The sequence below is a fragment of the Artibeus jamaicensis genome, unplaced genomic scaffold (genome assembly GCF_021234435.1).
Source record: "Artibeus jamaicensis isolate MK-2021 breed Jamaican fruit bat unplaced genomic scaffold, CSHL_Jam_final contig_414, whole genome shotgun sequence".
Classification (NCBI taxonomy): domain Eukaryota; kingdom Metazoa; phylum Chordata; class Mammalia; order Chiroptera; family Phyllostomidae; genus Artibeus; species Artibeus jamaicensis.
Window position 1 is genome coordinate 152284 of NW_026521822.1, and position 27388 is coordinate 179671.

Sequence of the window (27388 nt, forward strand, 5' to 3'; positions counted from 1 at the left end):
AATGAGGAGGTAGAAATATAGCACTAGATTGCTTTCACAGCATCAGACTTTAACATTTTTATATAGCTATTAGTGTAAATTTTAATCATTTTAAATCATTTACTAGGTGATACTCTTTAAAACAGATCAGGATGTCAGTGTTACACTCATGCTGACTGGTCAAAATATCAATTATATATTCTTGCCTCTTAGAAAGTCTGTTTGACAAGAAGGCATGTCAAAAATAAAAAAAAGATAAGGGGAAAAAAGGTAAGAAAAAGCCCAAAGGAAAAAACCCAAAACCGTTATTTCTGTGGCTTGAATTCTAATAAAGTGCCTCTACCTACCAATATAAGCACTAAAAATGGCAAAATGATGTAAGTATAGTCTCAATGCCAGTGCTAAATGCCACCGTTTTTGTAAAAGCAATACAGAAATAATTTTAGTACATGACAAAATAAAATGTAATACAGTATTAAAAATAAAGTTATATTTTCACTTGATTACAAAGTACTGAATGATAAAAGCAATCAAAATGGAAAAGAAAGCAAATAGCACAAGGATGACGGCTGCACATTGCTCATCAGTAAGTGCTCGCCGGGTCCTTGTGCTTTCCACAGTGTCTCTGTTGGTGCTGGCTGGTGGTTCAGTCCTCTGAGAGATGAAGAAAACTGTTGTGCTGTAGGGACCTACTAGGTCCTGATGCCCCACAGAGTCTTGGCACTGTCGGATGGCACATACGCGGAAACGATATTCACAGTTCAGCTGAAGGCTTGAATACCGGAATGAAGAGTCGGGACCCTTGTAAATCTGTGCATAAGATATTAGTGAACGAATTATGTGAGGAGGCTGGGCAGAAAATCTGTGTTAAAATTGGCTAGTTTTAGAATTACCTTGTGACATGGAAGCTCGTGAGTGCCTTTTATCTTTTAAGTAGTATTTAAAAATACTTATCCAGAACTTAAATCTATCTGCTGTATAAGGCAAGAGATATTGAAAAGTTACAATGTAAGTTCTACCCTCACAGAGCTGGTAGACCAGGTAAGAAGTGAGGATGTGTTCTCGAAGTAGCTAGAAAACAAGCAAAATCAGTCCACGGGCATTTCCCTGGTTTCCTCAAATGTATGAGGAAAACTTTTGTGAAATCATTCCATGAAAGGAGGAAGGGTGGCTAATCTTGCTCCCCCATTACATCTTTACATAACTGGTTTCTGGATAATTTCAAATATATCTGTTGACTGAAAAAATGAATGAATGAATAGGGAGATTTCTATAGCTGTCGATGGAAAATCATTTAATAAGCTTTAAAGAAGAGAGATCACTTAGAATCACAGAACTGAATCTTAAAACCCTAGTTTTCTGCCTATCCCTTAGAAGGAAGTAATTAAGAATGGAATTCCATGGATTTTCAGAGAATATATGTATCAGAACTTGCTGGGTCCAAGCTGTGCTGTACCACTATGCACTCCGTGTGTTCTTGAATGGTAATTATGATAATGAAATAAATTGCTACTTGTTAAAGCACTTAGTACAGTGCCCAGCATATAGTGAGTGCTCAATATATGAAGCTATAATTTTTCAGTTAATGAGTCCCTCCTGCAATTCTGTATGTGGGAAAACCAAGGCTCACAGTGATATTCCAATTGAGTTCTCCTCGCCAGTTGGCAGGCTGCAAGTCAAATTAACCAAAATCTGGGCTAGCATTCTTTCAATTTTAGCTGCCTCAATTGTATCTATGTTGTGAATCTAAATCTTTTACATACTGGTTTGCTACAGAACACTTACAAGTGTATGTAAGATAAAGTTCTGAGGAAATTAGTATTTGAAATATTCCAATGTGCTTACAATCTAAAGTACTTGAAAATGATGATATGATTTAGGTTTCCTAAATCTTTTTAGTTATCATAATTAGCATTGCTTTTTCATGTACTGATGTATTAAAATTCATATACTACTGAAATGTGGGGTCCCTATTTCCTTTAAACATGTAATAGGATTTCTTTAATATTAATTTTGCTTCCTCCTTGGAAGGAAACCTGCTTATCTGTAAATTATATTTAAATTTAATTATCATGTCAGTTTGCAATGGCTTAATAAAGAAAAACAATCACATGCCAAATTTAGTATGGGCCTGTCATAATTTCAGTTACAAAATTACACTTCCACACTTAACAAAATTCAAAATAAAAATATACCTATACTGGAAAATATTCTGTTATTAATAGTTATAATGGAAGACCCAAATAAAGATGAATGACTGGTTTTCTATTGGGAAGAAAAATGTAAGATGAGATACTATAGTCAAAAAGCCCAGCTTAAAAGTGCTCAAAATCAAGGTTGAGAACAAAAACAGAAAATAAGATGAAGTATATAAATTATTAGGCTTTTGAGTCATATAAAAAAGTTCTTTGTCTTTAAAATTTCTTGGCCAGGATGTTGATATTTCTGGCCTTCCACAGTGTCTGTTGTTGCATTCACAACACAGCATTATGACTATTACTATTAATGTAGAAGCCTCCTTAATAGTCTCTCTGCTCTGCCCTTGTCTCACTCTAGCCAAAATGACTTTGCATCTGAGCATGTGACAAGTCTGGTCAAAATCCTCTACCGGCTTCTCATTTTACATGGAGTACAAGTTGACATTATGGCCTATAATGCCTTACCATGATATCCACACCACTCAATAGAGCCCCACTCCTACCCTTCTTCCCTTTTCTCACACTGACCCAGTCATACTGGTCTCCTTGTTGTTTACTAAATTTAACAATCATACTCCTGCCTCGTGGCCTTTGCACTTGTTTTTTCCTCTTCTTGGAACATTCTTCACCTCATAGTTACTTTGTTCAGGTCTCTGTTCAAATGTCACCTGATTTCCTATATAAAATAACACTAGTAATCCCTTTCCTTAGTACTCCCTATTCCTTAGTACTCCCTATTCCTTTTACCCAGTTTTATTTTTTCTTCACTGCAATTATCACTATCTAACATTCAATATACTGATGTGTTTTGTTGCTTTTTAGAATCTCTTTTTCTACTAGAATGTAAGCTCCATGGAGGCAAAAACTTTTTATTCATGTACCTGAGTGCTTGGTACAGAGTTTAAGAAATACTTATTAAATGAAAGAACAAATTGTTCAAATATAGTTCATATCCAAAAGATTTTGAATCCTGAGGTACTGAGTAGTTACTAATCTTTGGAACACTGAACAAATCGTTTTTCAATTACAACTGACATATAATATTGTATTAGTTTCAGGCATACAACATAGTGATTAAATATTTATGTAACTTGTGAAGTGATCATCTTGATAAGTCTAGTGCCCATCTGATACCACACATAGTTAATACAATATTATTGACTATATTCCCTATGATGTTTTACCCATCCTCTATTTGTATAACTACTAATTTGTACTTTCTAATCCCTTTACCTTTTCCACTCCCAACCCACAATCTTGTGACTATCAATTTGTTCTATCCATAAGATGAACAAATGTTTTCGAATGAGGAAGATAAAAATAGTCAAATCTGGCATTTAAAAATTTATAGAAATGAGAAAGGAAAAATATACATATCTACAGAATTGTACCTTGGCACATACCTGTTTGAATTCAGAATCTTTTCCCACTATAACCTGAAGACTGTAAATGACTGGATCACCTTTCATTGGCTGTAAACACTCCCATGTAATCTCACAAACGTGATCATTTACTTTCTCTATTTTGGGGGCTATAGAGAACAAAGAAGTAAGTAAAATCTGCTCTACCTCATTTTTATAAAATTTGAAACATTACACATACACTTGTTTTAATCAGTATCACCAAAACTTTAAAACTCAATTATTAAGAAATAAATATCAGTGAATTAAAAAATCTGCAGAGAGATGGTCAATAGTTCACTCTTATTATCCCCAGGCCATACAATTTACAGATGCTACAGTGGCTAGAATGACTAAAAGATCTGTCAAGATAATAAGCACTTTTTTATTGAGCTAAGAAGCCAATAGAGAGATATATGACAGTTCAAAAAACAACTATGATGGTATTTTTAAGAACTTTAAGTAGAGCATGGAATTTATAATTTAATCTTCTAAGAGGATGAGTTGAAAAATACCCCTAGTCCTTTCACCATATATGACTATCTCCATCAACATTACTAGAAACACTATTCAAGAACAGTCCTGTTAACTATGAATTTCCTTAACAAATGGTATATTCAAACATGATCCAGAACACTGTATTAAAAGTATTTGTGATTTGTCCTCACAGTGTGAGGAATTTTAGTGTTTTTGGATAAATGCACAAAATACAATCTTGCTGCATTCACTTTAAATAAGAACCCCTCTGAAATTAATTTTAAAGATATTTGTGTATACAAATGTGTATGTGTTTGTGTGTATAAATTTACTTTAAAAATTCAAGTCAACTAAGAATTCATGTTTTGCTTAACAGACAACCTGGCTCTCTCCCAGAAATCCAAATGAATGAAGTAACAATGAAAGAAAAACAAACCAGAATTTGTGATTTTTTTCTTTAAATAACAGTAGCAGAAACAGCTAATAACCCTATGAGAAAACCAGTCTATCTATTCAATTTAGTTATTTTGTTAGATTATTAAAAAGGTCAGTGACAAAAACCAGTACTTGTCTGAGTATCAATGAGTCAGATAAAATAACTTTTATTATTGAGTGAAACTCTAAGCAGTTTGTCTATCAAATTTCCTTCTTATAATTTACTTGTTGGACATATATGCTGGATGATAAATTTTAATAACAATACATAAAGCACCATGAAAATGCATTTAAAAGTAATTTGTTATTAAAGAAAATAACTTGAGTATGTGTAACCTACCTTTCAAGGCAGCTGGGACAGATTTTGGAGTAGTGAAAATATATTCTTGGGAGAGAGGACCTTCCCCTGCTTCATTACAAGCTTGAATACAGAATTTATAGGATGTTGACTCATTAAGTCTTTGTACTTTGTATGTATGACACGGACCTCTGTACAAGGATATAAACCTAAGATGGAAATGGTTCATTAAAAATAATCCTTGACTACCTTATCTTTAAAATCTACTAAAAAGTACATTTGGGACATTATTTAGGAATAATTTACTCCTAGAATTTAATGTCAGGATTGGTTTGTCACTCCAAACAAACAAACAAACAAACAAACAAATGTGTTTTATATCACATGATGAAAATCACAGAACTGGTAAATTTCTTAATCTGACATGGTTTTCTGAAAAATTATTGCTAAATTTCATATCCAACCATGTTAACAATTTCTTTTCAGGCTTCCAATTGCTATGTTTTAATGTATACATTTTTAAATACAATGAGAACACCACAATTTTCATTATAAATTATTTCTAACTGGAGAAATAGGCATACAATTTGTCACATAAAAAAGATAACTTCGATTCCCAGGCAGAATTTTAGCTGATCTCATGATGTTTTCTAGAGATTTACATAGCAGTATGACAGAATATATTATTTCCCATATATTATTCATGTGAACTGTTTGATGGGAAATTTAATATTATATATGTTACCTATAACTTGAATGTTCAATATTTTTGATTGGCTGTCTTTAAAATTTTTGGATGTTGGGGAATGAACAATGAATGCTCATATAGTTCTAACAGTCTGAAAACTGTAGTCAGGTTAAAAGTGAAATATTTAATGATCTGAAGTAACTAATTTCCAAGAAGCAATAATTGAATAAGCCTTGCCTTTTTAATCGTATGTATGCACATGGGTGCATATTTAAAGACAGCAAGGAGAAAAAAAAAACCAGTTTTAAAACCACTGTTGAAAAAAGTGAAACAATGACACAGCCTGTGGTCAGGAAATAACTAAATACCATTCTGACATTATCCCACAGGAAGTATAAATAGGCCAGTAACTACAGATATTAAACTAATTTATTAAATTTATATAGTGTATTCATAATACCATAAAACTTTAAATTTATTTCCCATAGCCAAGGGCACTAATCATACCCTATAACAATCCTCTGGTGCTAGCTAAATATTAATTGTTAAGTTCTATAATAGAACACAGACTATTGTACAACCTATCTTTAACAGAATTTTTATTATTTTTCAAATACTTATTAGACATGTTTCCAGTAAACCTTCTTACACTGCCCCTAATGTAAATGCTAGAAAGGGGATGAAAATATTTAAAAAATTAATTCATCTAACAATAACAATATATATTGCCAAAGATAAACAGCTATACCAAAACTCTGTGGTAAAACAAAGTCCTTCTAGAGATAAGGCTACAAAGAGTACATAAAATTCTGCCAAGAATGGAAGTTACATTTACAGAGGCATAAATTTCAGGAAATGATCAATACCATTTGCTCTGTGTAATGTCTTACCTGGTGATAAAATATGTTTAATTCCATACATTTTCTAAATGTGTAAGTATTTCTCATAGAGGTTACTTATATTATGAATAAAGTTTCCAACATTGAGTATGTGACTAAGATACAAACCCAACAACAAAAACAAAGTAGCCTTGGGAAAAACTGTACAAGAGTAACAGCTGTGTAGGGTATATGGCATTAGTTGTATGGGATATACTGTCAACTAACAGCCCTAGATTGGCATTTGAATAACGCATACTACAAATATTTTGAATAACATTATAATTCAAATGCATGATTTACTGGGGTAATTTACAGCATGAATATAATGAAAATAGAAACCATGGTGGCATAGATAAGAACCTGAATAACAAAAGAACCACACAATTAATCACACAGTTTGACTGAGATCTGACAGTGAGGAACTGAACTGTATTCATTTAGTGTACAGGCTCTGTGATAGGGGTGTGGAGGAGAGTGAGACATAATCCCTGACCTCAGGAATCTCAGAGGCCTTAGTCAATCAATCATTTACTGTAAAATTGCCTTTTGCTGGAAATAAGAATTCAAGAATTAGCAGAGATTGTCTTTTACTAATATACAGAGAGTAAATGAGTTAAAGCAGCCATTTTCAATGGGTGTGCCACAAGGATTTTTAAAACACGCAATACCTGTCAAATGAAAATGTGTCGAGAGCCAACACAACAGCTCTCCAGTGTGAACAGGTCACAATTAAACCTTTTGTGTGCGCGTGTGCACACGTGCTGCAGAACTTTACTAATTAGTTTATGTGTGTCATGACATGAAAAAGGTTGAAAATCACTGGGTTACCAATGTGAGCCAAAGAACAGACCCCTTAATTTCCTCTCTCTTGGCATCCCACTCACAAGTTAAAACCAGAAAATCTTCACTATGTTGTACAGTACTTCAAATACACCACACTTAAAAATCCTCATGCAAATTCTATTTTTGAAAATGTATTTATTTCTATTTATTTAAAAATTTATATAATTAAGTCCGAAAAACTACAAAGAAGCACTTAAAAACACCTACCTTCCATTCTTATCCACCATCTGAAGGTGGTACTGAACAGAATCTGTTGACAGTATTTTGGGGGTTCCTTCTCCCCATTTCAGCTTAAGGTACTGGTGGCTGAAGGCAACACATTCCAGACGAGGTGGATCGGGAGGGAGGGGCTTAGTTTTTAATTTTATCATGTGGCTGAAAGGACCAGCTCCAAGGCTGTTCAAGGCTTGAATTCGTATTCTAAATGCCACATAAAAGAAAAAAGAGTTTAGCTTATGAATATTCTATTAAAATGTCTCTTTGGTCTAGGCAAAAATTAGCATAATTTTATAGTGTACCTGTATGTTGTATCTGGTTGCAAACTGTCTATAATATAGCTTGTAACCTTTCCTACAATCAAAGGCTGTTTATCTCCAAAGTCTATGCTGTAGGCAAGGATTTCTGAACCATGGTCACAAGGCTTTTCCCAGCTTATTGCAAGGCAGGTAGAAGGTGAATAATTGGGATTTTCTATATCATCATCACTTATTTCTTGAAGACAAGTCACAACAGCAGGAACTGATGGTGGAGTCACATAGGCTACTACATCGCTGAAAGGGCCTGCACCCACAATACTCAGAGCCTACAAATTAACAGAGCCCATAATTAACAAAGACATGATATGAAAATGCTCACAAAACCCTGGACAGAGTTAAGTGCCAAGACTCAGGTTGCCTTTACCTGGACTCTGCAATAATAGGTCATTGCTGGTGAAAGTCCTTTCAATTCATAACTCAGACCAGGCCCACAGTAACATATCTGCATACTTCCTTCAACTCCTCCCCACTCCAATCGATACTCAGTGACATCAGTTCCATTACTCGAAGGGATCTTTTAGTTAAGAAAAAGATAAAGGTATTATGTTTTGACATTGATTAAATAGCTTTTGGGCAAAAATACTCTTTAAAATGTTTAAGTAGAATTAAGACTACTCAATATTGTATTTTTACTTATTAAGACCACCTGAATTGAAGATTGGTCAAAAAATATAACTTTCTTTTCAATCAGAATTAGAAATATCACTGAATCACTTTAGAAAGAGTAAATATATTTAAGGTAAATATAAACATATATTTAAGGTAAATATATTTCTAAATAATTAGAATTTATTAGAAATAAATAATTTATTAGAAATAATTAGAAATATATTTCTAAATAATTCAGAGATAGTAAATACTATAAAATAATAAATCATACAATGATATTTTTCTTTGTTAAATTTCAAAGGAAACTGAAAATGTTACTTATCATCACTGATTATCACTATAAACAATAAAGACACTGGAGATAATAATTATGATAAATAGTGTTATACTAATTCCTATGAATGTTTGTTCTGAACATTAAGCTGGCTACTGGTTAAATATCTCAGTTTTGAGACAAAGCCTTTGAGATAAAATGCAAAGTACATCATGAACAAGAACCTAAATATTCACAATGCAAACATACCTTACTTAAATGCTTCAAAGAGAAAAAGCAGTTTACTTTCTGCTATGTAAATTTAATGAGACTTACACTTTGTATAACTTGAGAGGATGTGAACTACTAGAGCATATGAACAGTTTATTATTTTATATAAACCTTAAATTTCCTAAGAAGTAAACATAAGTCAATGGAAATGACAATACCTCCCAATTTATTTGTGCACAAGTTGCAGATCTGCATGTTACTTGAGGGGGCTTGCATTGATCTGGTGGTCCAGGGGCTGTAGTAATATCACATTTTTCTGAAAATGGTCCAAACTAGAAAAACAAATACAACTAGCGTTTTCATTTTTCACATACTGATGATTTAGCTCTCCGTAAAAATTCACGAACAGTTAAACATAATTCCTCTCCTTCAAGACTAATTGGTCATAATATAATTCTAAAAGCATTCACAGGAAGTAAAATGATTTAATGATCATGGACATGAGTATATAGGGTATTTTTAAGTTTCTTTACTGTGCTTTCTTCTCCTTTCCCTTATTCCTTCATGAACTGTTTTTTGTAATAAAGGTAGGGTATAAGGGAACTAGGTAGGTAGAATCAGTCAGAAGTAGTTATGTGAGTGAAATAGATAGTGATTAAAAGCATGAGAGATAGTAGGTATAAATTCTATCTTCAAATTTACGGTAACTTTAGAAGGGTCTAAAAGATATATTCTTGGGAAATACAGAAAGCAAGCACTTACTTGAGATGATTTAGACAAATTATTATAAACTTGAAAATATAGATTAAAGATACTAGCATTAAAGATGTTATCCCAATACACTGCCGCCTTATGGGGCTGACAAGATGATGACTTATGTAAGAGCTGCCAACAAAGTAATTTATAAACTTAACATATAAGAAATTGAAAAGTAAGATTACAGATAGAAATATTGAATTCAACTGGAGAATGTAAAATATAGTATATAGTTCATTGAAACCCTAAATAATGTTTTTAAAAAAAGCTTAATTTAATTTCGTGGAATTTTAATTATATAATAGTTCAAAGAAACAGTGATACTCAACTGAGGTAAGAAATTACTGTTTTTAAAAAAATTATTTAATTATTGTTCAAGTACAGTTTTCTGTTTTTCACTCCCATCCCAGCCCGCCCCCCCCCAGTGCTCCCCACCTCCCTCTCATTTCCACCCCCTTTAGTTGTTGTCCATGTGTCCTTTATACTAGGTTCCTGTAAATCCTTTCCCTTTCTTCTCTGAAATCCGCTCCCCTCTCCCCTCTGGTCACTGTCACCCTGTTCTCTATTTCAGTGTCTTTGTTTTTATTTTGCTTGCTTGTTTGTTTCCTTGTCTAGCTTCCTGTTAAAGGTGAGATTATATGGTATTTGTCTTTCAACACCTGGCTTACTTCACTCAGCATAATACTTTCCAGTTCGATCCATGCTGTTGCAAAGGGTAGTAGCTCCTTCTGTCTTTCTGCTGCATAGAATTCCATTGTGTATATGTACCATAATTTTTTGATCCATTCATTTACTGATGGGCACCTAGGTTGCTTCCAGCTCTTGGCTATGGTAAATTGTGCTGCTATGAACATTGGAGTGCATAGGTTCTTTTGGATTGGTGTTTTAGGGTTCTTAGGATATAATCTCAGCAGTGGAATTGCTGGATCAAAAGGCAGGTCCATTTTTAGTTTTTTTTTTTTTAGAAAATTCCATACTGTTTTCCACAATGGTGGTACCAGTCTACAATCCCACCAACAATGGATTAGGGTCCCCTCTTCTCCACAACCTCTCCACCACTTGTTTGTTTGTTGCTTTGTTTATGATGGCCATTCTGATTGGTGTAAAGTGTTATCTCATTGTGGTTTTAATTTGCATCTCTCTGATAGCTAGCGATATTGAGCATCTTTTCATGTGTCCCTGGATCTTCTGTATACTCTCCTTGGAGAAATGTCTGTTCAAGTCATTTGCCCACTTTTTAATTGGGTTGCTTGTCTTCTTAGAGTGGAGTTGTGTTAAGTTCTTTGTATATTTTGGAGATTAAACCCTTGTCTGTGGAATCATTGGCAAATGTTTTCCCATACAACTGGATCTCTTTTTATTTTAATACTGTTTTCTTTAGCGATGCAAAAGCTTTTAATTTTGATGAGATCCCATTTGTTTATTCTTTCCTTTATGTCCCTTGCTCTGGGGGACATATCAGTAAAGAAGTTGCTGCGTGAAATATCTGAGATTTTCTTGCCAATGTTCTCCTCTAGGACTTTAATGGTGTCATGGCTTATATTTAAGTCTTTTATCCACCTTGAATTTATTTTGGTATATGGTATAAGTTGGTGCTCAAGTTTCATTTTTTTGCACAGAGCTGTTCCAGTTCTCCCAACACCATTAGAGAACCTGCTTTAATGCAGGGAGACAAGAGGTTGTCATAGTTGGGTGGAAAGGACTTTAGCTCTGGAGTCTGACAAACCTAAGGCCTATCTCTATAACTTTTTAGTTTGCATGACTATGGGCAAGATATTTAGTTTCTCTGAGCCCTAACAGCTTCAGCTGTAAAATGGAGATATTATCCATTTTGTCCATTTTATGGAGTTGTACAGATATATATTTATTTATCCTCACCTGTGCACATTTTTTCATTTCTTCTAGAGAGAGAAAGGAGGAGAGAAAAACAGCGACTTGAGAAACATCAATTGGCTGCTTCATGTCTGCATCTGGATGGGGATTGAACCCATAACATAGGCAAGCATGTGCCCTCACTAGGAACTGAACCCACAACCATTCACTTACAGAACAATGCTCCAAACAACTGAGCTGCACAGACCTGGGCTAAATATTTAGAAAATATTTTTTTAAAATCCACACAAAACCAGAAAAGTTTAAAATGTAAATTCTTCCTCAGGCAAAAAAAATGAATGTCACAATTAGTTGCCAATGGAAAGTAAATGCTGCATACGCCAACATCAAAACACAAATTTATCGGACTTCCGCCAAGATGGAGGCATAGGTGGATGTGCCGTGCCTTCTCACACAACCAAGATTAGAGAAAACTAAATATTAGCAACAGAAAACACAGCCAGAACACGGAAAATTGAACTTTTCGGAAGTCCGTTAACAACAAATTCTTCAGCCTGACCGGTAAGGGGTGAAACCAGCGGCTGGAGAAGCGAGGTTGCACAGGAGGACTCGGTCAGACAGACTCAGGCCTGCGGAATCCAGGCGCAGGGTCAGACCTAGTGAGCAACCGAGCGAGCGATCAGGCGAGCGACTGAGGGGGAGACAGCGGGGCAGCGGGGCTGCGTGTTGACTGAGGTCGCGCATTTGTGCGCGGGTGGACAGGCCAGGGAGTGGGCGGTTGGACCGGGCTGGCAGGTCCCCACGGCAAGCGGCAGTGGAGGGCGCCGCCATTTCCCTGCTCTGACCCCACCTCCACATACAGCGTCATAACCCAGCGACTCTTGAGTGGCCGGGCCCAGGTGAACCACCTAAGGCACTGCTCCTCCGCACCCAGCTGTGAGAAGCGGCAGAGGGGGTCGCCATTTCCCTGCTCTGACCACGCCCCCACATAGAGCGTCACAACCCAGCGACCTGGGAATCCAAGGCGCTGCTTCTCACACTTAAAGGGCCCGAACAGACCAAGAATGGTGCAGGAGGATCTCAGAGCCCCAGAGCCAATAGATCTAAGCGATGAAGAAATAGCAAAACTCTCAGACGCACAGTTTAAAACATTGGTGATCAGGATCCTCACAGAACTGGCTGATTATACCGACAAATTAGACAAATATAGAAGGCGAAACTAATTGAAATGAATGGAATTGCACAGGACACCAATAGCAATGAAAAGGAAACTGGGACTCAAATCAATGGAGTGGACCAGAAGAAAGCAAATAATGGCCAAACAGAAAAGAGTCAAGCAAGAATTCAAAGAAATGAGGAGAGTCTTAGGAACCTCCAGGACATCTTTAAACGCTCCAACATCCGAATTACAGGGGTACCAGAAGGGGGAAAGGCACAGCCACCAGTGGAAAACTTATTTGAACAAATAATAAAGGAGAATTTCCCCAACCTGGCAAAGGAAATAGACTTCCAGGAAATCCAGGAAGCTCAGAGAGTCCCAAAGAAGTTGGACCCAAGAAGGAACACACCAAGGCACATCATCATTACATTAGCCAAAATTAAAATGAAGGAGAGAATCCTAGAAGCAGCAAGAGCTAAGGGGACAGTCACCTATAAAGGAGTCCGCATCAGACTGTCAGCGGATTTCTCAAAAGAGACCATACAGGCAAGAAGGGGCTGGAAAGAGGTATTCCAAGTCATGAAATCTAAAGACCTACAACCAAGATTGCTCTATCCAGCAAAACTTTCATTTAGAATGGAAGGACAGATAAAGTGCTTCTCAGATAAGATGAACTTCAAGGAGTTCATCATCACCAAGCCCTTATTATATGAAATGTTAAAGGGACTTATCGAAGAAAAAGAAGTTAAAGAAACATGAACAGTGAAAGGACAACAAACTCACAGTTATTAACAACCACACCTAAAACGAAAGCAAACTAAAAGGACAGCTAGATCAGGAGTGGAAACATAGAAATGAAGATCTCAAGGAGGGTTAGCAACAGGGGGAGTGGGAGGAGGAGAAGGGGGGAGAAGGTACAGAAAATAAGTAGCATAGACAGTAGATAGAAAATAGATGGGGGGGCAAGAATAGCATGGGAAATATAGAATCTAAAGAACTTAAGACACATGGACATAAACTAAAGGGGGGGTAATGGTGGGGACGGGGGGGTAGGGTGGAGGGGAATGAAGGGGGGGAAATAGAACAACTGTAACAGCATAATCAATAAAAAAATTAAAAAAAACAAAAAAACACAAATTTATCATCTTATGATCTAGTTTCATTTCTAAAGATTTTTCTAAATTTATTTATCTTTAGAGGGGAAGGGAAGGAGAGAGGGAGAGAAACATCAATGTATGGTTGCCTTTCGTGCATCCCCTGCTGGGAACTGGCCTGCAGGGAATCGGCCTGCAACCCAGGCATGTGCCCTGACTAGGAATCGAACCGCCATTATCTGGTTCGCAGGCCCGCGCTCAATCCACTGAGCTACACCAGCCAGGGCTAGTTTCATTTCTTAAATATACTGCTAAGTATATTTAAGTACTTAAATATACACTACTTAGATATACTAAGTAAAGCCTATTAGCACCATCTGAAAGGTCAATTCTAGCCCAGCTCAAGTTTAAAGTGTCACAAATTTTAAGAGGGATTTGAAAATACAGATGTTCTATAACAATTAAGTTATGATATATATTGACCTCTCTCTTATTTATCAATATAGGCTTAAAACTGCAAATTATAAAATATGAAGTCACAAATAAGACATGTAGTTACATATATTACATGAAACACCACTGTGACTATAATTCAATCATCCAGGTCTTCCTACCCCCATTTTATTAGCTGCATGCAGTCTGAAGCTGTAAGTCTTTCCAGGAAGAAGGTTGCTCACTATACATTCTACTTCAGAACCTTGGTAAACTTCTCTGGGTTCATCTTTTTCTACCGGAGACATTTCCACACCATAGCAGGAAACGGGAGCTCCACCATCAACCAGAGGGGGTCCTAAAGGTGGAAAAAGATTTATGCAACTTAACAAGAGGAATTTATTTAGTGCTAACTTAATAATAACTTATTACCAAAATGGAAATTACCCCATCGTAATTGTATTTCTTTTGCTTTGGGTCTACCCTGTAATCTGGGAGGGAGGCATGGGCCAGGAGGTACAGCTGGAGTCTGCACAAGTAAAGTTTCAGATACCTGCCAAAACAAAAGCAAAAACAAACCAAAAATGTCCCAAGCTAAATAATCAGACTAATTTTTAATAAAGAAAAATAACATGAACCAAAAAGATTGTACCAAATTTGAAACTGCACTTGACTATCAACTGAAAATAACGTTCTGAGTAAAATCAAAACCCAATTAAGTCATTAAAACTCAAATTTTATATAGACAAATAAAATAAAGACACCATAAATACTATTTACAAAGTAAGTTACCAAACGAAATCAATAAAAACTCTTCCTTTTCTTATTTCCATAAATAAAAAACAGAAAGCCCTATTCCAACACAACCTAGTGGGCATTACTTTTGACCATATCCAAATGGATCCACAAATCTCTTCTAAGTAAGGATATTTTAATATTCTGTGAATGCTATCTGCCATATTTTCAGGAGGTTTAGACTATTTTGGCAACTTTACTGTATACCGCATTTCTAACCTAAACACTGATTTACTTATTAAAAAGGTTCTTTTCTTCTTTCCATCTAAAAATGATTTAAAAATCAGGTAAGTTTGTCCAAGTATTTGTTATTATTCCAGGTGTTTAGTATTACTTTTAGCTTCTATACTAATTTTAAATCTTTAAACTAATTTAAAAGACATATCCTTAAAAATATTGACACAAACCCAGTGCCATATTCCTTGTCTGCGATGTATTAAGGTTTACATTTAACTTTCTTTCCAAACATAAATACAATATTCAGTTATCGCCTTATTCTGAAAGGTGTCCTATATAAGAATGCTATAATGCTGTATTAGAAAAATGTTTGTGGGGGCAGGACAGGTTAGCTTTTTTAAAAAATCCAGAAAGAGTTTCTGATTAGATAAAATGAAACAATTGAATCCCAAGCTTGTTGGGCAGGCCTTGCATCCAGTTTTACAGTACTTGTATTTTCAACAAAAAGCTTATAACTCATTTTTAAAAAGTACTTTTACTGTATTAAATTCCACTTGAAAAATAGTAATTATGAATGCTCTAAGAAAACATTTTAGTTAAATTCATTTAAAAAATCACTCCCATTAAAAAACATATTCCTCCAGAACATTATGTGTATTTCACATATAATCAGTGGCACATTTTAAGTTCACTTTGGTTATTTAGTCTCTAAGAATAAAAATAATTACTAACTTTTCTGAAATAATATTAGAATCTGTGTTTAAATACTAAATGATTATTTTATAGTTTCTACTGATACATATAATTTATAGAACAGTAAATCAGTTTATAGTTATTTTATTTCTATTTACTAGGTATAGTTATTGGGCAAATTCCTAAAATTTATCTTTATAAAATTGCCTGCAATGTTTTCATATATTTGTTTTTTCAAAGCTAAACAAGCAGAAAATAGATGTTCATTAATATGGACTATGGGTTAAATACTATTATTAGAATATTTGGGTCACTATGAAATAAACCACCTGGGTCACACAAATTACTTTTATACATATGTAAATACATTTTAATATTTGAAGTGGCATCTGGTCATCTCATTTGAACAAACTTAAAAAAAACCTCTCTGTAAGTATTACCGCACTCTGTCCTCCATCACTGATGCAGTAAACCCGTAAGCGATAGAAACAGCCTGGACTCAGTCGATCACAAAGATGTTCCCTAGTAGCTCCACTGTATATCATATCCCATTTGTTACCTGGTAAGGTAAAGAATTATGTTCAATCAGCTCAAAGATAATGTTTAACATTTTTGTATCAGGGACCCAGCATGTGTCCTAGTTTCACTAATTAGTGTTTATGTAATTTGTCAGAATCAATTTAAGTTTGTTCAGAGTTTCCTGGAAATGATCTAATTTTCTTTGTGTAGCTTCCTAGACAAATTTTGCATGGCTCTGTTGAAAGGAAATATCTCTGTAACTCTGTATGGACTTTGGCTTAGATTGATAATTTGCTTTTAATTAAGCATTTAAAATGTGTTTACTGGTCCAGTAATAACATTATAACACACAAAGAATAGAAAAAATCAATACCACAGGAAATTTAGTCTTAACTAAAAGACATCCTTATGTCTCGCAGGCAATAGGTCATTTCATAAAAATAAAGATTATTAAATGTGTCATTCAAGAACAAAGTTCACTAGGCATACCACTTATTATTAAAACTACTAAAATGTAAGTTAAATAAATTTTATAAGATACATCTCTGATACATCTGAGTATAAGTCTAACTGAATAAACTAACTTCAGAAGACTTGAGTGATATTGGACCTGAGCAATGTAATAAAATGTAAATGTAATAATACAGGTACACAGCAGTCTTACATTTGATTTGCTATGTTTCTGGAGATTACAACTTAAAGTGGGTCATAATAGGCAAAATCCTAATTCCTATGAACAAAAGAAAAAAATAAGCAGAAAGAAAAGAGATCATGTAAGTTGTTAAGTCATGAAGAGTAGAGGCAGACTGGTAAAAATTATTATTTTTTAATAGTTATTATTACCATTAGAACCTTCTGCCATCTCCACTACGTATTTACTGATGGCTGCCCCTCCATTGTCTTTTGGTGGGTCTATCCAAAGAAACAAAAGTGGTATTAGGCAAAGTACATGTCCTTTAAAATGACAGAAAATCCTAATAAACACAGTATCAAATCTAGGATTATTTAGAAAGAAAAAAAGAATCACCTGCAATGCTTTATCAAAGACTGATGATTTATTTGTTTATTATTTATTTATTCATTTGTTTGTTTATTGAGAGAGGGGAAAGGAGGGAGAAAGGGAGAGAAACATCAACTTGCGGTTGCCTCTCACATGTCCCCTACTTGGGGGGGGGGGGTACCTGGCCCACAACCCAGGCAAGTGCCCTGACTAGGAATTGAACTAGTGACACTTTGGTTCACAGGCCAGCACTCAATCCACTGAGCCATATCAACCAGGGCAGCTTTTTAAAAATCAGTATCATCATCTCATTACTCTATGGCTTTTGCGTTAAGTAGTATATAAGCAGGTGCTCAATAAATGTGTTTTAATGAGTAAGTGATTTTCATTTCTCATGAGGGACAGGATGACCTAGATAACATTAACTACAAGTTCAGTATCTTTTATTTCACACAGTGCTGTCCCTGCTAATAGTCCTGCTAATAGTGGATTCCAAGATCTTCTCTATCAAATCTGAGCCTAGTATGAGTATACCACTGTCTGAAAAAAAATCCACAAACAAGGAGTCTCACATTTCCTATTAAACTTGCTCAAGGTAACATTTACTTAAATATCTTAAATATTAGCTTAATAATAAAATCACTTTAAACAAATATAAAAGTAATGATGTACAAATATGCCTAACATCTTACCCCAAGTTATTTTAAAACTGTGTGAATGTATCTTTCCTTTAACTGAAGGCTTTACAGGTACTCCTGGTTTATCAGGGCATGTAGTGAATTCTACTATTTCACTTGGATTACTTTTACCTTCTGAGTTGTAAGCAATAACCTGTGATGAGAAAATAAAAACATAAAATAATTAATGTTTGATACCTAATGATATTGGCTTAATGAATAAAGGGATGACAGATAAATCAAATGATAAAGTTTTCACATTGTAGTGACACTTATTTATGTAAGAACTGTCATTGAAGGGACTCAGTACATATGAAGAGCATTCAGTCCTGAGAATACAAGCATAAATTTAACAATTGTGATACTAAGTAAGAGCCATCAGACAAACAAACTATAATCTGATAATATTTGATGGGCTTTAGGTTTATTTTACTTATTCTTTCAGTGTTCCTCAGGGGTTTAATAAGATATCCACAAATTCTTTGAGTATCTTTTTTTTCAAAAGACAAAGGCTCATTCATTCCTCTTCCATTCCAAATGTACTTAATTGCTTACTTCTAACAAACCCAATGTAGCAAATATGGTGGTGTGAGTAGCTTCCCTATGGAGAAGCTTATGCAGTGAAGAACTGGGAGGAACTGAGGGATCCTAGCAACAACTACCTGAATGAACTTCAAAGCCATTTTTTCCAACCCCACTTAGCCTTCAGATGATTGCAGCCCCAGCTGACATCTCAACAACCTCAGAGAAATCCTGCATCAGAAACCCCCAGCCAAGCCATTCCTGAATTCCCAACTCACAGAAACTGTGAGGAAAAAGATGTTCGTTGTTTTAAGCTACCATGTTGTGCAGCAACAAATAAATATAATTTATATCTAGGTATTACTGTATTTGACTTTAGCAATTTAATTATATTTATATTTTAAATTATCTCCTCTAAAGAACTTAAAGCTCCTCAAGTCCAGTGTCAAACCTGACACCATTTTCACTTCTCCAAATCAGCTCCATCTCTTTTCTTCCCTATTGGGAAAAAGCACTACCATCTATCTAACTTGCTCAAGTCAAACATCTAGGAGAATCCTCAATTTTCCAGGACTCTAAACCTACATATCAAAATCTACAGCAGTTCCCCTCTCCCCATCTGTGGTTACACTTTCTGCAGTTTCAGTGATCTGTGGTCAACCGCAGACTGAAAATATTAAATGGAAATTTCCAGAAATAAACAGTTCTTAAGTTTTAAATTGTGCTATTCTGATTAGCACGATGAAAGCTTGTGCTGTCCCACTCCAGCCTGCCGAGGACATGAATCATCCCTTTGTCCAGTGCAGTTACAATGTATATAATGCCCACCTCTTGAGTCACTTAGTAGTCCTCTTGGTTATATGAGAAATAGAGAGGGGAGAGAGAAAGAAAGAAGGAGATGGAGAGGGGGAGAGAGAGATTTCACTTAGCCATAAAGGTATAAAGCCATAAGGCTATTTCTTCCCATCCCAATTTTACAAATAAACAAAACAATCATTTAGTGCCCACTGCAGAGGAAACATGGTGCTAGAAATTTCTAGGTGCAGGTGCACTCTTTACCTTCATTAGACTCTTTATGCAGAAGACAGGCAATATGCATATCAAAAGAATTAGGTAAAAGAGGAAAAGATGACTATGACTTAAAATGATTCAGAGAAGCTTTGAAAAGGGAAATGAAGTAACATGGGGTCTTCATGGGCAACAGAAGTGAAAGGGAAGCTTGGGTAAGAAAGAGAACAGGAAGCCCCAAGTGTAAGAGCAAAAATGAACAGTGAAATAGAAAGCTCTGCTCAGGAAAGGAATAATTATCAATCTCATGAGGTGGCCTGTTCATGGAAGGAGTGAAAGGCAGTACATTAAAATAAAACTAAATTGGTAAGAATAAAAAGAATATGCCAAACTAAGGAAACTGTTTTTCAGAGGGAAAGCTGTTTCAGAAAGGTTAATCTAGGTATAAAACAGAAATTAAATTAGAAGGCAAGAGAATAGTCTGAATGAAAGCAATACAGAACAGATTTGGAGATTTAGTATTTCAGGACAGAAATGACAGTAGAGGAGAAAGGAAGGCAGACAAGATGAAAAAAAGGAAAGGAACATGACTATGTGCTGTCATAGATGCTGACGTGTCAGTGAATTTCAAGAATGGAAGATAAGAGAAGTTAATGGATCCAAAGACCATTTTGATTTCTCTCCACTGATGAAAAGGCTTCAAAAAACAGGTAATAAATTGAAGTAAACATACCTAAGGCAGGGGTGTCAAAACTCATTTTCACCAGGGGCCATATGAGCCTCACCGTTGTCTTCAAAGAGCTGAACATAATTTTAAAACTGTATAAATGTAACTTGCTCCTTAACAGTTAAGCCAGAGCTCAGTGCCACTGCCAGGTAGAAATAAGGTGCGGTCTGGATAAAACAAGGGGGAGGGCTGGATTCAGCCCCATGGGCCTGGTGTTTGCCACCTGTGACCTAAGGGCTCTCAGCCCTTATACTGTGAAGAAACTTTGTTAATTGAAAAATGATTTTTCATGAATTTCAGGTAAGAAGGCATCAGCTTTCCAGTGGCTCAGAATCAATCACAGGGACTGTCCACTAGCCTCTGAAGCCTTTCTGCCTCTCTTTCCTTTCCTTCTCCTCTTGCCACCCCCCCACCACTTTTTTTTCTTTTTTAAATTTGGACACCAGGTCTTGGCCCAGCTTCCAAGTGAACAATCTCATGTAATCAGCACTGTTAGCTTAATTTTACATGATTTCAAGAAATGACTACTTTTTTATGTTTAAAATTTTCATTTTTACTTATCCTGTAAATCCTTTAATCGTTCCAATGTTGTTTTAGTATTTTGAGTATCCCAGGATTGCCCTTCGTATTGAATCTAGAACTCTGGCATTTGGAAAACTTTGTCATATTATAATTTTATTTTATGTAATTCATATCCTTATTGTTTCTTTAAAAACAATAACATACTACTTAGTAATTACTTCCTAAATTATAGTATTTTTATTGCTTTGTTTAGTACTGTAAGATTTCTTCAGAGTGTTCAAGATTTTATTTTAATAATGTTTCCTTGAAAGGGGAGTCTGCAATATCAAGCTGGAAAAGGAAGACACACATAGCAATGATTTAATGATTTAAAACTCTCTTGGTACCCTAAACATAGTAGATTCAAAATAAATGTCTGGGTTTCCAAAAACCTTTATGTAGTTATCATTTTCTCTCTCCTAGTATATTTTTTCTACTATAGAACAGTGGTTCTCAAATTTCAGTAAGCATAAGAGTCATTTGGAGGGCTTGCTGAAATACAGATTGCTAGGCTTTACCCTTAAGAGTTTCTGATCGCAAAAATGTGTGGGTGGGGCCAGTGAATTAACATCTCTAACAATTCCCAGGTGATGTCGATAGAGTGGTCTGATGATCACACTGAACTACTATTCTAGATCTCAGAGAAACAGTTTTAAATATAAATGGGTGATTTGTTTATAGTAGATCAGTAAGGAATCTAACTCCTATTTGTGTGTATATATTTTTGTTCCTATGTGACAGTAATACCATAAGTTAAATGGTAGTAGAATTCTAAGAATTTTAATAAACTTACTAAATTATGAAAACACTAACAACTTCCTTTTAGAAGACCTGTTGATATGATAACTATTACTGAAGCAAAAACACAATCCAACATCATCATATGAGGAAAAGTGGAATAAATGTATACACTTCTCAGGTATTTTATAACTCCTATAAATGTGAAAGCTACTTAGAAATTAAAATGACACAGTGTTATCAAAACTTTTTAAAAAGAAGTTAATACATAAAGCAAAGTATAATATATATGCATTGCATAATCAAATTTCCCATTATATTAACATTTTCTTTCTAAGGTTAAAGAGTAATAAATTTATCTTAGTTCTTTAAAAATTAAAAAAAATTACGGTGGCTTCTATCATTTATTTGAAATAATCTGATTAAACAAACACTGTAGGAAAATTTACATGCTGAGTTTATCAACTGATGGGCATCTTGTTAAATTTTTGGGAAGACTTCTGCACAAAAAAGTAGGCTGGCTTATATTAACTGGTATGTTAATTAATTCAAGCACTATCTGACCAAAAATAGCAATGTATATTATGGACCAAGTCAGAGCTGAAATATATCCTAAATGGGATGCCATACTAGGAAAGAGAGAGAATTTCAGGAGTTTCCATAGCAGAAGAATTTCCAAGTGAGCAAGAATAGTATGTAGGGTTCCATGCCTCAAGCAAGAAAGAATAACATGCATTCTTCTTTATCTTTCTCCCAAAATAATTCAGTCCAAAATACAACAGATGGACTTTAAACAAGGCAAGCATTTGTGCTTGGGGGTAGGGGGGCAAGGGTGGGTTGGGTGGAGGCAGAAGAATTTGCCTAGTATGAACTTAAGCACCCTGAATAGGGAAGGGTATTTAGGGAAAGGGGAGGAGTTTGATCCAAGTAAATATACTGAACGTAACTGGGGCAATTTTTCTCACTGATAATGAAGGGAGTCAGAAATAAGGGAGAAAACTACAATTAATCTGTGACATTGGTTTAAAACTGGAGCTATTTGGTAGGAACTCATGATTAAAAAATGTGTATATATATATATATATATATATATATATATATATATATATACACACAGATGTAAATGTGTGTGTGCACATAAATTATATACACACACAAAAACACAGTTCCTAGGCTTTCTAGGAACCCAGAGAGATGGGTTCTGTTCAATCGGACAGTACCCAGAAGTAGCAAAACCCTTAGAGCAACAAGTATACTGCCAGATCTAGGCTTCTAAATACCATTGTCTATTAAAAGGACCCAGGTACCTTGAGAAATAGTCAATTCTAAAGTTAAAGAAAGGAAAGTATGAGACTGGAAGAAAGGGCTCAAAGAATAATGGCAGGGGGCGGGGGCATGTCAAAAGGACTCAAAAGCCAGACTGAAGGGGCTCCCAAAGCTAAGAAAACTTGAGCCTCACTTCATAACTGATAACACCACATAATAATATAAATAGAAGAGAGAGCTTTTTCTTACAGTGTCAACCAATAAATGTAGAAGGAATGATAAAAATTTTTAAAAATCACCAGCTGGCATTGATTAATCACAGTAATGATTCAGGCAGGAATTATCAATGGGTACTTAAGTTTGATGATTAACAAGATGTTTATATAATATTTACAAAATAGTGACTATAAAGGAAAAAAAGAACAGCTTTACATTTGGAGAAACATGGTAGATAATCACCTTCATCAAGTGACTACCAGTAGTGGGACAAACTGAAATTGTGCAGCACTGGATAAGATAACACTGAGGAAAAAAAGAGCATTACTTCTGATATCCCTGCCAAAAAACATATTCTGAGTATGTTTAACAACATGTATAGTTTAGAAGGTATTTGCTCACATTATACAAACAAGAATCCCATAAAACATTATAACTGTTGTGAATTTAAATACAGTAGTCCCCCCTTATGTGGGGCATAAGTTCCAAGACCACCAGTACATGCCTGAAACTGCAGATAGTACTGAATCCTACATTCACTACGTTCTTTCTATACATACCTACCCATGATAAAGTTTAATTGAAAAATTAGTCACACTAAGCAAGTAACAACAATAACTAATAATAAAATAAAACAAGTGTAACAATATGCTGTAGTTAAAGTATGAACGTGGTCACTCATTTCAGGGGATCCCTTGCTCAAGTCTACCTACAGGCTCAATACTTTGTGGCACATGTTGCCAATAGCCGGAACATGTTTTCTGTTTATGTCTTCCACAAATTTAATGCCTTTTCCATTGTAACTAAGCATTTATCACACACTGTGGCCATAAACTTTTTCAGTTTGAGGTGTGACGGTAAAACAAGCATGAATTTCTTTATCCTTCTTCACAATTTTATGGATAGAAGATTTGTTCTTACTGTAGAAGTTAGAAGCCAATTTTTTCCCTTAGTAAGTAGAGAACTTTCACCTTTTCACTTAAGAGAAGCACTTCATGGCTTTGTTTTGGAATATCCAAATTGCATGCCTTACCATTCTTGTGCTTTGGGACCCTAACTACATAAAATAAAGGTTGCTTGAAACATAAGCACTGTGATACTTGACAGTTAATCTGATAAGGGAAATGGCTAGTAACTGATGAAAGGGGCAGGTAATACATAGAGTGTAGGTACAATGGACAAAGGGATGATTCATGTCCAGGGCTTTAAGGAACAGGAAGGTGTGAGATTTCATCATGCTACTCAGAATAGCATGATGCTCAGAATAGTGAGCCACTTAAAGTTTATGAGTTATTTACTTCTGGAACTTTCTATTTAATATTTTCAGACCTTCACTGACCATCAATAACTGAAACTGTGAAAGTGAAACCATAGATATGGGGGACCAGGTTAGGTATATGAATTGTGAGAAGCACTGTTATGCAGTAAGAAAGTAAAACAAAACTCATTAGAAAAGGCCAAAATTATTTAAGATTGTAAATAAAGGGAGTGAAGTATATACTTAGTTTTAAAACAACAGGAATAGTAACAAACATCTTTTAAGGGTTTTCAAAGCCTACCTTAAATTTATACTTTGTACTACGTCTGAGATTTTTCACTGTGTAAGCAAGATCTTCTCCATCATATTTAGGCTTAAAACCATATCCCTGGAAAGGGAAAACAAATCTTCATTAGATGTCTAACAGTAGAAATGTGGGGAATAATGAATATGTGCAAAAACCCAGATGTTCTTCACCTTTTACTATGTGTTATGTGATTAATGCTCTGTTGAGTGTAATCCTCAATGTTGCTGCTTCTAACATGAGTGAATAGATACAGAAATGATGCTAACACATGTAGAAGGATGAAGGAAGCCATGTATTCTCAGTAAAAACAGTAACCAACAGGAGGTTTTTGTATTGAGGGAAGAGTCAGAGCCAATGATAACTTTACCATCAGTAAAGATATTCCTACGATCCCTAGAATTAACAGACAGATGTTATAAGAGCTGAACACAACTACAGCTAATATATTTAAGTTGCCCTGATCAATTAGTTAAATAAATGAATGGCTGGTTATGCTGGCAGACAGGAATATCACTTAGGTTTGAGACTGCTATTTATAGCCCAGTGACAATGCCTCATTATTTTCCATAAGCTATTTTTTAAGTTTTGAAGAATTGGCAAATGACATTCCATTGTATAGCTATATCACATTTTGTTTATCCATTCAGCAGCTGATGGACATCTGGGTTGTTTCCACTTTGACTATTATGAATGACACTGTTATGAACATCTATTTGTATAGAAAATTTTGTATGAATATGTGTATTTAATTCTCCTGGATTGAATATCTAGCAGTAAACCAATGCTATTTTTCATTTATAGTGTTTCAAAGTAGCTCTAAAAAGCTATGGAACTATACAGAACTAATATAAGACACCCTAACTCTTGTTCAGCTCAATTCTAGCTCACAGAAATGAGCCACTAGTAACCAGATGTAGGCTGTACTACAGAATACCCTGTGAGGCTCTTCAAATCTTCTGTGGCACCTGGGAAAGCAATATATGAACACAGTTGGAGAAGGCAGATACATTAATTCCTTAACTTTACAGTAGTTTAGTTTAGAAGGCTGAGGTGATATTCCCCTCTATTTTCCCCAAAACATATATATTTCACATACAGTTCATGTTGTTCCCCGGCACAAACATAAATACAAACACATAAAAAGCAAAACTCATTCCAAAACTCATTCACGAAAACCAAAGACTGAGCTCTCCTCACTCCCAACCCCTCCCAAACAATAACCAACCAAGGATTCAAAAAATTTGGGGAAGGATCTAACTATTGTGGCAATATGTACTACATTATAATTAATACTATACAAAAATATGTTTTACATACCCTATTTAAAATATATATTCATACTCACTGAGGTTTCTTCCTCCATCTCTAAAATGTAAGAAATTCCTTCATCTGATGGTGTTCCTGAGGGTTTACTCCATTGTAAAGATAACCAAGTAACCCCAGCCTTAGTCAATACAGGACTTGCTGGCATAGAAGGGGCACAGCCTGAGGTGTAATATAAAACTTCTTCACTAAAACCACTGTTGAAACAAATGTTTTTTAAGAAGAAATGAAAAAAAGTTATTGTTACAGATAAAGAATTTTATTAAATGTTTTTTTAAATGACAATTTTTGATAACTAATTTAAATAATATATCTTCAATTTGGTAATATCTTGATGGTAACCAAGTCAGATACCTAAATGTAAAGTAGCATTCTTTTAACACTTCAGTTTAAGTAACTAACATATTGTCTTACAGCTTTTAACACAACTATATCAACAAAATGAGAACTTCAAGTAGAATTTTAGTAAATAATTTGGACTGTAAATAATTAATACAAATGAAGTTGACAAATAATCTAAAACATCTATATTAGAATCTAAAACATCTATATTAGAATGTACCTTACCTTATACCATACTCATTTTTGGCTGATAGTCTAAATTTACAACCCATCGCTGGTGACAGTTTAGTAATTTTAAATTGCTTCTGTAAGCCCATGTAACACTGACAAAATTCTCCATTTCCCTTTCCCTAGAAGAAATGGCTAATTATTATATATCATATACATTATCGCAAAAATATAGATCCACATATTCCTACTTGATAGATAGTAACATATTACCGGGCAAACCTGAAAAGTTATCTTTGTTATATGCATATCATGGACCTCAAGAGAAAGTTGACATGACACACATCTTTTATATGATATTTACTGTTTGTTAAATTCAGAATTCAAAAATTGGAGAATAGGTATCTTTTACAGTTTCTTGAACTAAGTACCTTGTTTTAGCCAATGCTAAACCTCTGGCTTTAGTAAAAGAAACTCCACAATCTCTATGGGGGTACTGGCAGTCATAAAAACAGAGTGGTCTTTGAATATGCTCAATTGGTGGTGCTCCTCAGCTTATGAAAAGGTCTATGAAAACAATTTTAAGAAAATGTCCTTCTCATCCCCAAACCTCCTAGATACTTAAGCTTCTTTACAATAAAAATTTTGGAGTTACTAGTGCTTAGATTTAACACTTGAAGAGTACAAGCAGAGAGAAAAGCCAAATTATAGACAATAAAATGGGGAAGAAAAAAGTCTGCTGCTTGGGACAACTAAAGAGTTTTTGAAATTTAGGGAGCTACATAAAATGAACTAGTTTCTCATTTTCCACCATATTTGCTCATTGTGTTGGTAGAAGTAAAGGGTGGTTACGCTAACTTCTGTTTCAAGAAAACCTTTAGTCTGTTATCAGGCTGCTTTACTGAATTTTTGTTCATTTTTTAAAAAAATCCTCACTTGAAGATACATTTATTGATTTTAGAGAGAGAAAGGGAAAAGAAGTAGGGAGG

At 34.9% G+C, this 27388-nt stretch overlaps 1 protein-coding gene across 5 annotated transcripts in view; it reads right to left on the reverse strand.

The window, feature by feature from the left end:
* Window positions 1–447: 447 nt before the first annotated feature.
* The window catches only part of FNDC3A (fibronectin type III domain containing 3A), a 252913-nt gene continuing 225972 nt past the window's right edge, over window positions 448–27388 (reverse strand). For all 5 annotated transcript variants that reach the window (XM_053665453.1, XM_053665452.1, XM_053665450.1 and 2 more), the window contains 15 exons: window positions 26457–26581; window positions 25912–26086; window positions 24561–24647; window positions 17979–18117; window positions 17130–17198; window positions 16208–16326; window positions 14550–14655; window positions 14285–14460; window positions 9047–9160; window positions 8100–8249; window positions 7718–8001; window positions 7407–7619; window positions 4830–4996; window positions 3581–3708; window positions 448–789 (listed from right to left, as the gene is read on the reverse strand). In XM_053665453.1, coding sequence (XP_053521428.1) covers window positions 475–789; window positions 3581–3708; window positions 4830–4996; window positions 7407–7619; window positions 7718–8001; window positions 8100–8249; window positions 9047–9160; window positions 14285–14460; window positions 14550–14655; window positions 16208–16326; window positions 17130–17198; window positions 17979–18117; window positions 24561–24647; window positions 25912–26086; window positions 26457–26581 — 2367 coding nt within the window. In that variant the 3' untranslated portion in view covers window positions 448–474. The remainder of the gene's footprint in view (window positions 790–3580; window positions 3709–4829; window positions 4997–7406; window positions 7620–7717; window positions 8002–8099; window positions 8250–9046; window positions 9161–14284; window positions 14461–14549; window positions 14656–16207; window positions 16327–17129; window positions 17199–17978; window positions 18118–24560; window positions 24648–25911; window positions 26087–26456; window positions 26582–27388) is intronic.